The 15,874-nt window shown below is 37.6% G+C and overlaps 1 protein-coding gene across 1 annotated transcript in view; it reads left to right on the forward strand.

The window, feature by feature from the left end:
• The window catches only part of PIGK (phosphatidylinositol glycan anchor biosynthesis class K), a 148,427-nt gene extending 132,904 nt beyond the window's left edge, over positions 1 to 15,523 (forward strand). Inside the window, exon 11 of the mRNA XM_048496875.1 lies at positions 13,872 to 15,523. Coding sequence (XP_048352832.1) covers positions 13,872 to 13,988 — 117 coding nt within the window. The 3' untranslated portion in view covers positions 13,989 to 15,523. The remainder of the gene's footprint in view (positions 1 to 13,871) is intronic.
• Positions 15,524 to 15,874: the final 351 nt, after the last annotated feature.

The following is a 15,874-nucleotide window of genomic DNA, read 5'->3' on the forward strand; positions in this document are numbered from 1 at the left end:
CAAAAGTGATGACTTGAAATGACTCCTAATAAAGGCTAAAGCAGACAGTACCAAAGCAGGTTTACACATAAAAATCAAGAAGACAAAAGCAATGATTACTGAGGAGTTACACAACTTTCAGTTTGACGATGAAGAAATTGAACGATAAGTCATTAATTTATAGGGTTGCCACAGGTCAGAAGCTACTTGAGAGCATTTCAAACACACACGCACACCCTAATCAGAAGCCAGATTGAAATGAATCATGTTTAATATAGCTACTGCCTCCCAGAAATACAAATGTTTAAACACTGTTTTCAGATAGCTTCATTATTCATCAATAGTCCAGGTAATGAACTCTGCTCTCAATTTAAATATATCCTTTGGAACGAGGTATTTCATGAAGAGAGATTTTGACCCTGTGAATCCCTGCTGAATCTCTTGGCAGCTTTCAGTTTACCTGCCCTCACTCTTTCATTGTTGCTTTATGCAGTCCACTCACAAAAAGGGATACATTTGGAGACATGATCGTCTTTTTTGTTGATATTCTTAATACATCACGCACATTCAAGTTCAAAGAGGTTTCCATTTCTGATGGAATAGACATTGTAAGGAAGTTTCCATACTTAACCATGCTTGAATTTCATTTTGTAAGTAGTCTCTGCTTGTGGGTATGGCAAGGAATTTGGCTGTTCATAGTCTTTTATGAAATTAGATTTTGCTTCCCCTTTTAAAACAAATTAAGTTTTATTAAATTCAATTCCTGAAATTTGAAACTCAGTGGGAACACATTTTGAGTATTCTGTTAACTTTAGTGAGAAAAAAGCAGTATTCTGTTGGCTTTTAGAGAAAGCAGGAATCCCTTGCTTTGGAATTAATTCTGTAAACTCCCCTGAAAGGTTAGTAGCGGCTTTATTTGATGCTGCCGTATGGTGGAGATGCTATGTTATTCACAGAATTTTGATTTGATCTTATGTGGATCCTGAAATCTTTGTTCTTTTGATTGACATAATTTTCTAAGGAGGTAGTTGATTGCATGCATTTCCCCCCTCATCATATTTGTGGGAAGTCTTGTATATTTATAAAGGTGAAAAGAATGCATTGCCAAAGAGAGCTTGATTCTACACAGCAATCTGTTTTCAGATCCTCAAAGCCATTGTATCATCAGTTGAGAATTCTAGGTACTTGCATAGTGTTCCAGGCATACTGTAGCTCTTTGTATCGCCTTACAACCTTGTGTGAGGTGAGGCTTCTTAACACATGTACTGCAATAACTTCCGATGAGTTTACATAACTATTTGCATAGGGAAACAGCCCTCAATGTGGCTTCATTATTGGGCACATTTTTGGTAATGTGCTCTCCCCTAGTCTGAAAAGGGATAGAAAAGTAATATTTTTTCACATGTGGGGAAAGTATATACTTACTTTGAAGTTTGTACAATGTTTCATTTAGACACCCCTTTCTGGGGTGGGTGGTATACCAAATTTATTTTTATTTATTTAATTATTATTTAATGTTTAATAATAATAATAATAATAATAATAATAATAATAATAATAATAATAATAATAATAATAATAATAATAATAATAATAGAGCAGCACTTGAAACATCTTCGAATTGACAAAATTAACATCGGTCAAATTCAGAAGGCGGCCCTGCTGGGATCCACACGAATACTACGCCAATACATTACAACTTTCTAGGCCTCCAGGTGAGGCTCAAATTGTAATGAAAGGCCAACAACCAGCTAAAGATCTGGCAGCTGTGAAATCTACCATAATGTAGCTCAGTATTGTCTGTTTTAACTGGCAGTGACTATCCAGTGCCCCAGAAAGAGAAAGGTGTTTTTTAGTATCTGCTAAGATTCTTTAGTTTGAGCTGATAGGCAAGGAACTCGAAAACTGGAAGTAAAGCTCTTCCTGTACAATTGAACCACATTTCTTTCCTGGGGAAATCCAGGAAAGAAAGCATTTAGAGCAGTACTGGAGATCAGCACTTGGAGCCTTCTCAAAGCTACCACCGTAGAGGAATGGTTTGGAATCCTCAGACTCAACCCTGATAAAATTTTAACCAAGTAAGCGTTTGCTAAAGACCAGTAAATTAATAATTCCAATTTCAAGTTGCCTTCTTGGAGAAGTCATAGAAAGCTTTGCTTGAGGAAATCATAGAACCAATAAGCTTGCAGTATAGTTTGCTCAGTTTTCCATGTAGCAGTTCTGTAGAGGCTACTCTCAGAAGGATCTGCCATTAGAGCCATGCAAAAGAGAAGGGAATAAAGGGACTTTCCCTGGTGGTTCCTTATTATATTAGTAAGGCACCATGACTCATTGGTAAGTGGGCTTATATACAGATGGTCCCAGGTTCAGTCCTCAGCTTTTCCAGTTAGTGACCAGTAATAGCTGTTGTGAAATATCTCTGAGATATGAGAAGAGCCCATCAGTTAGAGCACAGGTGTCAAACTCGTGGCCCTCCAGATGTGATGGACTACAGTTCCCATCATCCCCTGCCAGCATGATGCTGGCAGGGGATGATGGGAACTGTAGTCCATCACATCTGGAGGGCCACAAGTTTGACACCTGTGAGTTAGAGTATGCAGTATTAGCCTGAATAGACTAACTGTCTGACTTTGTATAAGGCAGATCTATATGTGTACTTTTTATTTCTGACCTGCCTTTCTCTACAATGAATTATCACAGGTCTTCACTTGGGTATTTTAATTGAAATGCAGCTCTAGTTACAACTGACCAGTTGCTGTTGTTGCACAGAGTAAATGAATAAGCAGACAGTTAAGCCATCTGGGTCATAAATCATATGCTCAGTGTTCATCTCTTTCTCTAAAGCAAGGGTTTCCATTACATCTGCTTATAATTCAGTTGCTGTTCTCTGTGGAACAATATATTTAATTGTCATGTATCTATATTTTGAATAACACCCATGTGAAAATTGAATGACATGCATGTGAACATTGACTTGATTTTCTCCCCCACAAATTAACTACTTCTTTACAACTGTGAACATTTCAACATATACAACACATTCAACACATGTCAACATATACAACACAGTAAAATAGGCAAGCCTATAATTTGTCACAGGGGAAAGGTTAATAATTCCAACTGTTAACTAATCCTCTTTCATACTTGCAGTGAGATGAAAGTCCTAACACAATTCCAACACAAAAGCTGCTTGTTAATAAATGAAACAGTTTAAAGTATTTTTGTATAATCTCTCTATTTCTTTTGATTAACCAAAGTGTCATAAATATTGGCACTTGAACTATAGGCATTCTTTTTTCACTCACAAAATTCACTCACAAAATATATGGAGGAGAATCTGCAGCTTACTCTTATCATTGTAATAAGCATGGTCCCAACCAAGTTCTGATTTTTCAAGCAGAGGCCCTTTAACCTATTGGCAGGTACCCAGTTCAATTTAATGGATTGCTACCCAATACTCTGGAAGGCTATTTGGGTCTAGGAGCATGCCTAGTCCCAATGATGCTGGCAGTGTTGGTGTTTGTGTGTTTGGTTCACACTTGGCTGATGGTCATGGATATTGACTCACCTGTCACCTTATTTACATTGCCACGAGCTAGATTTGAAATGAATGGCTCCTGTGGGGTGTCTGGGCCATTATAAATGAGCAACTCATCACAGCCTTCAAGGTTTGTGGCATTCCCAGACTTTTGATTTGAACAATGGCATAGGATGGTTGATCTCAGAATAGCTCTGAGATCCAGCTTACCGTTCTCAACAGATTCACATTACTCTCTGAAGAGAGCAAGAGAAAGCCATACATGCTCCTGAGACAATCTTGCCTGACTGAGATTTAATAGAAACAAAAACCACAGAAACCAACAGGGATGGAGAAGTTGGAGTTCATGGCATTGCCATGATTCCCAGCTGGAGTTGCCCGCCCCTCTTCTTTTGGAAGGATTACATCTAACTGTGTGGTTTGGTTCTGCAACCCAACAAGATCGACACAGACTTCAGAGAATAATCAGAACTGCAGAAAAAACAATTGCTGCTAACCTGCCTTCCATTGAGGACCTGTATACTGCACGGGTCAAAAAAAAGGGCTGTGAAAATATTTACTGACCCCTGCATCCTGGACATAAACTGTTTCAACTCTTACCCTCTAAACGTCGCTACAGAGCACTGCACACCAAGACAACTAGACATAAGAACAGTTTTTTCCCGAATGCCATCACTCTGTTAAACAAATAATTCCCTCGATAATGTCAAACTATTTATTATATATTTATTATATAATTACTGCACTACTTTTTTCATCATTCCTATTACCCATCTCCTCCCAATTATGACTGTATGACTATAGCCTGTGCTGACATTTCATTTTATTTTATGATTTTACATTTTATGTTTTTATTACTATTGATTGTTTCCTGATTGCTTACTAGACCTATATGACAATCATTAAGTGCTGTACCTTATGATTCTTGACAAATGTATTTTTCTTTTATGTACACTGAGAGCATATGCACCGGAGACAAATTCCTTGTGTGTCCAATCACACTTGGCCAATAAAGATTCTATTCTATTCTATTCTATTCTATTCTATTCTATTCTATTCTAAGCCATGCAAACCTCTCATTGATGAAATGAAGAAGAAAAAAGATAATTAAAAGAGATTCCTAAAACCTGTTGTGGATAATCCCAGAAACAATTATGAGAGCTCCCTAAAAGGCATGGAAGACAGGAAAAACTTGAAAGGTTAAAAAATATAAACAAATGTAAAAGATACTAATCTAAGGGAGATTTTTTAAATTGAAGATATTGGAGAGTGAGTGCTGCTCTGAACTGATGGTTTCTCAAGCTGGCAGTTTGCCAGAGGCAGATTCTATATGGGCCAAAAACAGCGGTGTGAAAACGGTTTCATCCCTTTTACACCGTTTTAAACCATTTTACACCATTTTCACACCGCTGTTTTTGACCCATACAGAATCCACCAGAGTAAGACAGGAAAAGAAATGTTAATTTGAAAGTGTCAGTCCATAAGAGAGAGGCAAGAGTGGTTCCGGAATTAGTTTACTGCTGATGGTGCATGACTGCTGCATAGTGCCACCTAGTGGCCATTAGAGACATTATAGAATGGCCTCAACCAGAAAACGCTCAGCTTTATTGGCAATAATGGAGTTATCTAAAATAGAAATATTCCAAGCAAAGAATTGGGAAATATACCAGCAACAATGGTTGAACTTTTAAAGGAGTTAAATTAAATCTGATTTTTTTAAAAATTGTATAGCTGGAAAAAGCCTTAAATCAACAAAGGAGGAGGTCAGAGATTTGGGGGGGAAAACCCCCCAACTCTGCATGAATGGAACTTAAGCTCATGATCAGGCCATACTTCGTCCTGAATATCAGACCAGAGAGAAGGGCTTAAAGCCAGAGAAACAGGATTCTTCAAAAGAAAACTTTAAAAAGAAAATTTCCTCAGCACTAGAAGAAGAGATGGTTGCAAAGACTGAAAAAGTCTACAGTTAACTCAAAAAATCCAAAATCATTGGGATTTTTCAGATATTATCATCTTCGTGAAAGTAATTGCTGATCAAATCTTAGTGATTAGCTGGAAATCACCCAAGATGGTGGAGAAAGATGTCATTGTGATAAAAGAAATACCCTTGAGACTCTTACAAAAGAGAAAAGACTAGGAGCAGCAGTGGCATAGTGGTTAAGAGCAGGTGTACTCTAATCTGGAGGAACCAGGTTTGATTCCCCACTCTGCCGCTTGAGCTGTGGAGGCTTATCTGGGGAATTCAGATTAGCTGTGCATTCCAACACATGCAAGCTGGGTGACCTTGGGCTAGCTCTCTCTGAGCTCTCTCAGCCCCACCTACCTCACAGGGTGTTTGTTGTGAGGGGAAGAGGGAAGGGAATTTGTAAGCCCCTTTGAGTCTCCTTACAGGAGAGAAAGGGGGGATATAAATCCAACTCTTCTTCTTCTTCTTCTTCTTCTTCTTCTTCTTCTTCTTCTTCTTCTTCTTCTTCTTCTTCTTCTTCTTCTTCTAGCTGATTCTCTAAGGAAGAAACAGATAAGATTTACTTGACTTTAATGGGAGGGCCTTCTTTTTATGTATAAAGGAAAGCAACAGAGAGTCACCTCTATAGCAAGCATTTTTTTCAAGAAGTGCAATAAGGGTTTTACTTTAAAATATCTAGCTGTTGAATTGAAACATTTGATGAAATATTTGATGAAATATTGAAATATTTGATGAAAGCAGATAAACGATTAAAATGTTACTTATGAATGGTAATAGAGAAACATTAGATGTTGGTTTTAATTATATCAATTTGTAGGAGATATGTTTAAGGAGGAATGGAGGATTTTCATATAAATCTTCAATTTTTGATCTGAGGGAGATAAAATTATAATATAGTTGTATCTGCATTTACTTTGCTAGTTTTTAGAAATGAAATTTGGTTCAACGTTCTTAAGGAACGGCCACAGCCCCTGGAAACTGCATACCTTCTCTCTTGCTCACAAAGGCCAGCCAGCCTAATGCAACCAAAGCTTAAGATTGTAAAGCTTCCTAGTTTTGATAAAAAGGAAAAATGTATTATATTATGGATAACTATATGCTTAGTTTTATATTATTTAGCCAGGAAGTATACATCAATACCAAGAAATAATTTATACGTGACTTTTATGGATCTCCAGGCTACTTTTGATTCAATTCCAAGGGATCATTTTTGAGACAAATTAGGAAAACCATTAGTTGACCAAATATTCTTATGATTAATCAAGAAGTTCTATTCTTCTTCTTTGGCTCAGGTTCACTATAGACTGAAAGATCATTGGTCAATAAAAGCTAGTGGGAGCCTCTGCCTATTCAAATCTGACTCCAGTGCTACCCCATGGAGGAAATTAATAGAGACCAGACTTCAACTACCCAGTTTCAGCTGTAGCAAGTTACAGTTATTGGGAAGATAAGCAACACACTCTACGGTGAATAAATATCTGTATAGGATGTGTTACTAGACAGATCTGTGGTAGGACATGGGGGGGCTGTTTTTAGGAAGCAGTGCCTTGAAGTACAGGCTAAGATGAATGCCATCTCCTGAGTTTGTACAGTGGTGCCTATAGGAAAGGAATCTGCCTGGGAAGATCCTCCAGTCCCCCATTGGAATGCACAGCTGCCAGCTACACCCTTTCTGTCATGAAGTATCACTACCTGGGTGACAATGACCAAGCTCTAAGGAACGGCCACAGCCCCTAGGAACTGCATACATTCTCTCTTGCTCACAAAGGCCAGCCAGCCTAATGCAACCAATGCTTCCTGACAGCTATTCTTACCTCGCTAATCCTATCACACTCTTCCTGCTCTACTCCTGTGAATCACTGTACCTTATTTTGATTTGGAATACCCCTGAATTGTTATTTATTTGTTATCAATTGTTATCAATTCCACCCTAAATCTAGTCAACTGTTGGATGCTCCCTGGCTTTGACTTCCACCCCCTGTCTTCCCCCCCCCCAAAGAACAGGAACTTTGTTTAGGAAGATTAGCTCTCTTAACATTGCTGGAAGGTCAAATTTTCTTATATCTAGATTGCCCACACTGCAGTATTTGCCCAGTGTGTCTGGACCACCTTTGGTTTGGTTGCACTATGTGCCAATTGCTCTTCTTGGAATTCAACATGGGTGTTGGACACTTCCCTTTTGGACATTTTCCTCTTCCAGAGAGGTAACTATTACCCTTCCTGCAACAACCTACTGCTTTCCAAAACTATCCCTCACCTGTTTCTAAATCCTAGGCATCTCCACAATTCTTTCTATGTGTGTATTTTTACAGTTTGTGTGTGTGTACGTTTATTATTTTAATAAAAATTGTTAAACTTTAATTTTTGGAATTTGTGGAATTTGTGGGTTTTTTGACAGAGAAAGACCCGAGTTAACCACTCTCACAACTCAAGGTCTGCCCCCACTAATTCCGCATCCAAAAGTGAACAGACCCTACCATTTTGCGTAACTGGTTTAATTCCCTTTACACTTAGGATTATCTTACCTAAAGGTGCTGTTACCATATTTAGATTTTTAAACTATTTTCAATACAGGAGAGCATTTATATTTGCAAGATTAAGCTCTATCGCTTCTCAAGTAATGCAAGGTCTAGTGCAAAGGACCTCATACTATGATAGACATTGTGCTTCTGGACAGATAGGATCTTGGAGCATTGCTTAATGGAATGTGATACCTTTTGCATTATCAGAGATTTGTGGGCTACACCTCTTTTCTGTGACAAGAGGTTGGCAACATAAAATAAGGCTAAGAAACTCTTGGTGAGCATGGATTTAGGAGTCATATTGGCTGTGGCCAATTTTTTGCTTACAAATTAAATCCAAAGGACCTCAAATACTGTAACTGGTTGATTTTTTAAATTATTTATTCTTTGCTCAAGGCTTGTAGGCTAAATGAGCAGTGTCTTTAAAGAAATATATATATATATTATATCTATGCAATTCACCCTTTCAATGGACCTTTCAGTGGATCTAAAAGTGCTTCATTTTGGTTGGATAATATCCTTTGTTTTTAAACTAAAGATAAACTAAAGTGTTACAATGAACAGCCAAAAAAAAAACATTTTTGTAAAGTACCTCTTGAACTGAAAATGATTGGCAGCAATCATACAAATTAAATGTTAGCATTTGCACAATACATTTACAAACTTGCTTCACAGGCCCTGGAAAGTATTTTAACTACTTTTCTTTAACTATCTCTCTGTGACTGACTGATGCAGTAAACAAATAGTAAATCATTTGTTGTAGTGAACTTCTAATATGTCCTGTATGAGAAAAATATAAAACCAACACTTTAACTTAATGGGTGAGGTATTTAACAATATATTACAATCTAAGCTAACCGAATTGCATCAAAAGGACACAGGTAATCAGTTCTGCATAAATCAAACATTTTCATATAATTCCATTGATAAAAGGTTACATGGGAGGTGCCCATCTTTGGATTGTCAGTGTTTATCATTACAGTATTACTCTAACTCCACTTTGAATCTGTGCAGACCTTGATATTTGCCTGGCAGATTGTTTTCTGGAAATAATTCATATTTACTAGACTTTAAGATATTAGATTTCTAATTCCATTTTCTGAATTGTTTTCCTCATGGGATTGCTCTGACTTCTTCCACTAGGATGACTGTTAGCTTCACTTGGCTGAGCCCAGGATTGGTGTGCCAACATTGGGTAGATAATAGCTTTGACTCCTCTTGCTCGCTCAAGGTCGCCTTTGGATCCAGACCATGTTAATAGGCTAGTGTTATTTATAGTGCTGTTGCAAGGAGAGATATATATTAAGTGCTTTGAACATGTAGCAAATGTTTGGTAATATTAAGGTTACAATCCATCAAAAGGAAGTTCAGTAGATATCAGTGGAAGAATTAAGAATATATCTGACAGGACTGTACCTTAAATATTATAAATTGTCAGTGCTGTATATCACATATGGTATGTTGCCTAAGCATGGCATGTGTACCTTTTTAGATAACTACTATCATATAAGCTTCAGCGCAATTCTCTTGAAGCCCAGCTTCTTTAATAAATTTTAAGGCTTTTCTATTGAATCAGTGAAAATAAAATCTGTACTAGGACTTTAATAAATTTGCAGCATAGATTTTCATCTGTGAAGCTTGGATGTAAAGGGCTATAATCTTACTTTCATCTTGAATTGCATTTTCCCTCTAAAAAAATTAGCCAACTTTCATGCTTAATTGCTGCTGTATCTCTAGTACATTTTCTTTATTATTCTTTTCACACAATGCATTTTATTCCAATAACAATATGTGCTGTGTGCTTTTATGAAAAGCACTCGTTGGAAAACTTGGACATTTTCCACTGGAGTCCCTATAGACCCATCCAATTTGAAAATACTGTTTTATCCTCTCCTTAATTACAATATGTGGAGCTGTGCTCTTTTAACTGTTTTGAAGTTCCACAGAATAATGATTCTATCCCAACTATAAAGAATAAGACAGAGAACTATTCACAGTTGGAAGCCAGCTGTTGCTTAGCTACCTAGCTTTTTAATTCAGAATCTCCTCCAATTTAATAATAACCAGCCCTTAAGCTGTTGAATGTATTTGTTCATGACACACTGTGCCATTTTTCCGTATTTTTGACCTCTTGCAGCAATTATGGTGAGACAAAGAGGGCATTTAGCAAGGGGTTAATGCAGAGTGTAAATCCAAAGTTTACATTAACACTGATGAAAACTTCAGTAAGGTTGCAGTACTAAAATTGACAGGATAGTTTGATGAGCAAAAATAACAGTCAGTTGATTTTAGTTTATGTCACAGAGTTTGCTTATCTGAAGGTAAAGTTACCACAGTTTATCTGCCTTACCTCAGCATATTATAACTTGAAGACAAGTGGCTTGGGCTTTACTGCAGAAGGTACAATATCCTTCATAAAATTGTAGTTCTCCACACAAACAATCCTTGCTTTCTGTGGGTGGCTGTGGATAAACTTCATGGCGATAGATATAGCCAAGAGCACTTCTATGACTGCAGTGGTTTCAGCCACTGTGGACATGGGAACTGCTGACAGCCTTATACAGAATCTTCCAATCCATACACTCTGTATACAAAGTAAATTTATACATCAAAGATGATTTGGTATTACATTGAAAGAGAGAGAGTTGGTGTAGTATAGTGGTTAGTGTGTCAGATTACAATCTTAAAACCGAAGTTTGGATATCCACTCTACCCTGGAAATTTTCCTTGAGCCAGTCTCAGCCAAACCTACCTCACACTAGTGGTGTCATGAGGACGAAATGGATGAGGGAGAACAATGTGGTATGCCACTTTGGATCTCCATTGAGGAGAGAGGCAGGATATAAATTAAGTGAATAAACCATAACATTTTCCTTTGTGAAGTATTGTGTTGATTTGTTGGTGTTCCAAGAAGCAACCACTAGTTCACAAGTGTGTTCTAATAAATGTACAACACCTCACAGGAGTGAGGCTCATTCAAACTGCTAAATTGTAGAGAAGTCATACAGCAAATCAGGACAGATACATGAAGTGTTAGCACTGGTGTGTAGCATGGATCTCTACTGGCACTGATGTGTTAAGTGACTCTGCCTGCAGTACAAATATAGCCACTGGTTTTGGCTTTTGTAGCAAGGGTCAGCATAGGTGACTTCATTGGTTTTTAAAGGCTGAAATGTCACAAGTCTGCTAAGGAGTGAAAATGAAATTTTCCTGGAGGAGAATCCATGCAAGGAAGCTTATAGTGGAGGGTAGAATTTCAGGCAATTTAAGATACACTGAGCCAGAAGACAAGTTTATTTCTTGGCTGCATCTGGTGCATGGAACTGCATATCAGTTTTGTTCAGTATGCATGGAACTGCATATCAGTTTTGTTCAGTATGTTTCTAATTCTAACTGCCATGGCATATTATTTCTTAGAAGGCTGTATATTCAGTCTCAACTATTTTTTTCTCTTTTTGTTGTCCTATACTTTTTGTTTTAATAATGTATCCAATACATTTGAAAGCTGCACTATTCAGTTTTGAACACATTACTCGTACACTGTTGAATTCAAATGTAAAAAGAATTCTTTACGCCAGGTCTCTTTGGAGTTACAGTCGTATTTAAAGAAAGAAAAAATAATAATAAGTGCCTTTGGTGTGTAGTGTGACAAGATGTAAACCCTTATACTAAGGTCACCTTATAAATATTTATTCCTATAAATTTCTTCAAAGAAATTAAATTATGTGTTCTATACAAAGTAGACGAGAAAGGCTTTTAGTGTCACTGGCTGTAAATTGAAGTCATTTGTCTAGGAGGGTCAGGTGCCACTTTGTGGTAAGGATTTGTCTAAGATCCCAGCAAAGGAAGATTGATAGTGCAAGGAACATGATGAAATGAGCAATGCAATATGCATATGAAGTTGTGGGTTAATTAGGAAAATTTAAACCTGTGAATTTCTGTTGTGTGAAATAGTATGAATTAGGAATCGTTACTTTCAGTACTGGGGTGAGCTTGGCAGCCTTGTATATTTAGGCTCTGATTTCTTGCAGTATTTTAGTGTGAAATGAATGCTTGTGAATACTAATGAAGTGAACAATCTTTGCTGCGTGCATGTTATTGTTAATGAGATTTGCTTAGCAATTTTTAAGGTTCACATACATTCTTTTGTCATCAGCTATGTTCTCATTAATGTAATGCACAACCTATCTGCATTTTCCATTGTTGGGAATACATTTTTTAAAATAAATTGCAACCTATTTAATTGAATTGTATTCATATAATTTCATGCCAAGGGTTCCATTTTTCGACCTATGAGCTTTGAAGTACTGAAAGATTTGTGATTATGCTGTCATTATGAACAATTTGTAGGATCTCTTTGTCATTCAAAGCAGAGGAAAGTGAGTTTTACGCTCTGTATTCTGAAGAATTATGAACAAGCAAATATTTAAAAATAAAATACACAACTGAACTTTTGCTTGGACTTATTGTTAAAAATACATAGGTTCACTCACTCTCTCATATCTGAAAGAAGCATTTGTGAGTGCCCATAGTGATTGTAAGTAACATACATAAGAAACCCAAAAAACTTAACCACTGAAAGAAGCTTTTGTAATGGTAGTATATGAAGAGCTCCTTGACCAGGATGGCTAAGCCAATTCCATCTTATCAGAAGCTAAGATCTCAGAAGCTAAGTTTGGCCCTGGTTAGTATTTGAATGTGAGTATACAAGGAATACCAGGGTTGCTAAATAGAGGCAGGAAATGGCAAACCATCTCTGAACATCTCTTACCTTGAAAACACTACTGGGTTGCCATAAGTTGACTGAGACTTTATGGCAAACTAATAAAAATAAGAGCCATTGATATATTAGTTAGAGCATGGGTGTCCAACCTTGTTGAGCCTGTGAGTGCTTCTAGAATTTTGAGAATGCATGGTGGGTATCACCACAAAAGGACTGCTCTGTAAGATGAGACAACAGGAAGGGGAATTACATCTGTCAACGAGCGAGGTTTTCCAAAAGCAGCGTCTTCTACCTGCTGCTGTGCAAACGGGTGAAAGGCGGCATTTTCCCCCTGCCTTCCCCAAATGACTCTTACTTTCTCCTGGCTTCCATCGTGTTGTGGAGGCCAGGGGACATGCCTCCTGGCCTCCAACTCCTGAGCCTTTGCTCTGGCCATGGGGGCGTGTCCCCTGGCCTCCACAATGTGACAGAAGTCAGGAGAAGGTAAGAGCCATTTTGGGATGGTGCAGCCTGTGCGAAGGCTGCGCTGTCAGCTGCGCACCCAGCAGGACCATCCATGCGAATGGCCCCGGGGGGTGCGTCAGCATAAACTATGCCGATGCACCCCCACTCAGTTGGCCGTGCGGAAACGGCCTATGTTTTGTTTCCTAATTAAGTATCCTCCTACAGTGGAGGTAGCTGTTACTGAATGGGTGCTGCCTGCAGCCATAAAGATGATGTATCCTGACCTATTCTGATCTAATGAGGTAGAGAAAAGCGAGGGTTGGCTCTTTTCTTTGGGGGAGACACTAGAAAGTGCCATAAAACACAATACGGTATCCTTGGGCATCACGTTGAGAATCACTGGGTAGAATCCTGCTCACTAAATGACCTTAGGCCAGTCATTTTATTTCAACCTAGCTTACTTCACAGAGTTATTGAGAATTTAAACAGACAAAACCATGTGTCACCTTACCCTTCCAAAGGAGAGAGAAATAGCTGTGTACATGATATTTTAATATTCCAAGGAAGTACAATCTGGTTTAATTGTAATTATATAGCATGTATACTTTAAATGACTTTAACAAAATGCAGTAGCAGAAATACATGTTTATTGATTATACAGTAGTGAATATTAAGAATGATTTTATTTTTATTTTGCAGAAACCAAAGCAAAAGGACTGGCATCCTCCTGGGGGTTTTATTTTGGGACTCTGGGCACTGATTATCATGGTCTTCTTCAAAACCTATGGAATCAAGCACATGAAGTACATCTTCTAGAGTTATCAATGTGGCTGCTCTAAATGTATCCTTGAATGGAATTACTACTTAGATGGATAAAGAGAGTTTGTCCTCTGCCTGAAAGTTCTTGTCATATGCTTCTTTTCTTTGTTATATTATGTCATGTTTAAAGTAATTATATGGCAAGTTTAGGACTCAGTACTAAAGATGATCAGTTTGACCCGTGAACTCTATTCAGTGTACCCATGGTGTTCCCCTAACAATAAGAGCTTCCACTTCCAAGAAAACTAGTGTAGAACCTTGTACATAGATGCTCAAATCAGTACTAAGATATTAAAGTACTAAGATAAGATTTCCGGTAAGGCATATCTTTTACTGAGTCCAGAAGTTTTTTTCAAAGAAGAAAATTACAGTATTAGTATTCAGGGGATTTCTCAGGTTTCTTGTGGCCTACGTGTGCAGTGCTGGGCATGTACTTGTTTTCAGAATTGGCAATGCTGGTATTTGCTTGAAGTGTAAACACTTGAGTCCAGGTGTTTTCTTATTCCCCTTTTCCTCAAAAGATGAGCAGATCTTCAAAACTGTACTTACCTATCATGTTAGGAGGAAACATTGTTAGGTTGAATTCAAAAATCATTTCCTGATAACATAAGTCACTTCCAGCTGCAGATAAAAGGGGCCCACTTGCATTTTTGCTGATTCCCTCCTTGTGTTACTATCAATAGAACTTCCTGGAATCATACTTCTGGAGACTGGGATGGGGACAAGTGGAGGTCTGCAATGAGAGAAGAGAATTGGCACAATCTGTCTTCCTCTTCCCCTGGAGGAGAAAAAAACCTTTGACTTTGTGCAGAATGCATGAGAATATCTTGTATTAGGATATCTGTATGTGCATAAAGGTCATAGATCAAGGAATGTGATTGAATAGTTGAGTGAGCAACAACCTGCCAAAATAATACTGGAATATTTTAAATGCCAAAACATCTTCCAAACTGTAAAAAGTTTTTTTAAAATTTCTTGAGTAAGTCTTACAAAATAGTTACCATAACTGAAATGAAAGTTCAGACAGTATGCTGAACCTTATTTAAGATGTCATTTTGCCAATAGAAACTTAAGTCATTTTGTGTACTTTTGCCATGACATATTGAACACTTACTCAACAGAAACAAAAATACTGTAGGAAATATTGATTTACTCCGTTAAATACAACCCTTTAGATCATTTGTTTTACCTAGGGCAATTTTGCTTCTTGAATTCCATGAATCATTAGAAGTGAAACAAAAAATGGGTCCACACAATAACTTTGCTGCCTGATGAAGGAAGTGCTTGAAAATTGCGGCCTCCTAATGTTCAGCAGAAGGTACGCAAGTGATTTTGGAAAATCTAAGATCTTCAGAGCAATGAATGAAATACTCAGTGCCTTAATACACAACCTGTACAGACAGATCATTGTATTAGGCAAATAAATTTCATTGAGTCAAGAATCATATGTACCTTCTGTTATAGATATTTGTGTTCAGTGGTGGTGATGAATGAAATGTGTTTGCAGAGAAAATAAAATATGGAGAACAGCAGCTTGCCTCAGGATACTTTTTGTATACATAATGAAGTGTTTATCTGAAGTCTACAGAAATGTCTTCATTAGAAATGGTACAAGCATTTGACAGTCCCATGCAGTGAGTGTAGTTTTTGCCATGGAAGCTTTGCAGGGTACTATTATTAGTAACATGGACAAAATTCATGAGGGCCGTGCTGCACTAGCCCCTGCAGAGGAAGGCAATGCACTTGCTTCATTCAGCTAATGCTTAACTCCACTGCATCGATAATATGGTTGTGAAACTTAAAATAAGGTCAAGAAGTTGGAAATTATGCTGAATAAAGTGGTGGGGAACATAGTACAAAGCAAACTGCAACTTTGTGGCAGG

This window comes from Sphaerodactylus townsendi, linkage group LG05 (genome assembly GCF_021028975.2).
Source record: "Sphaerodactylus townsendi isolate TG3544 linkage group LG05, MPM_Stown_v2.3, whole genome shotgun sequence".
NCBI lineage: Eukaryota > Metazoa > Chordata > Lepidosauria > Squamata > Sphaerodactylidae > Sphaerodactylus > Sphaerodactylus townsendi.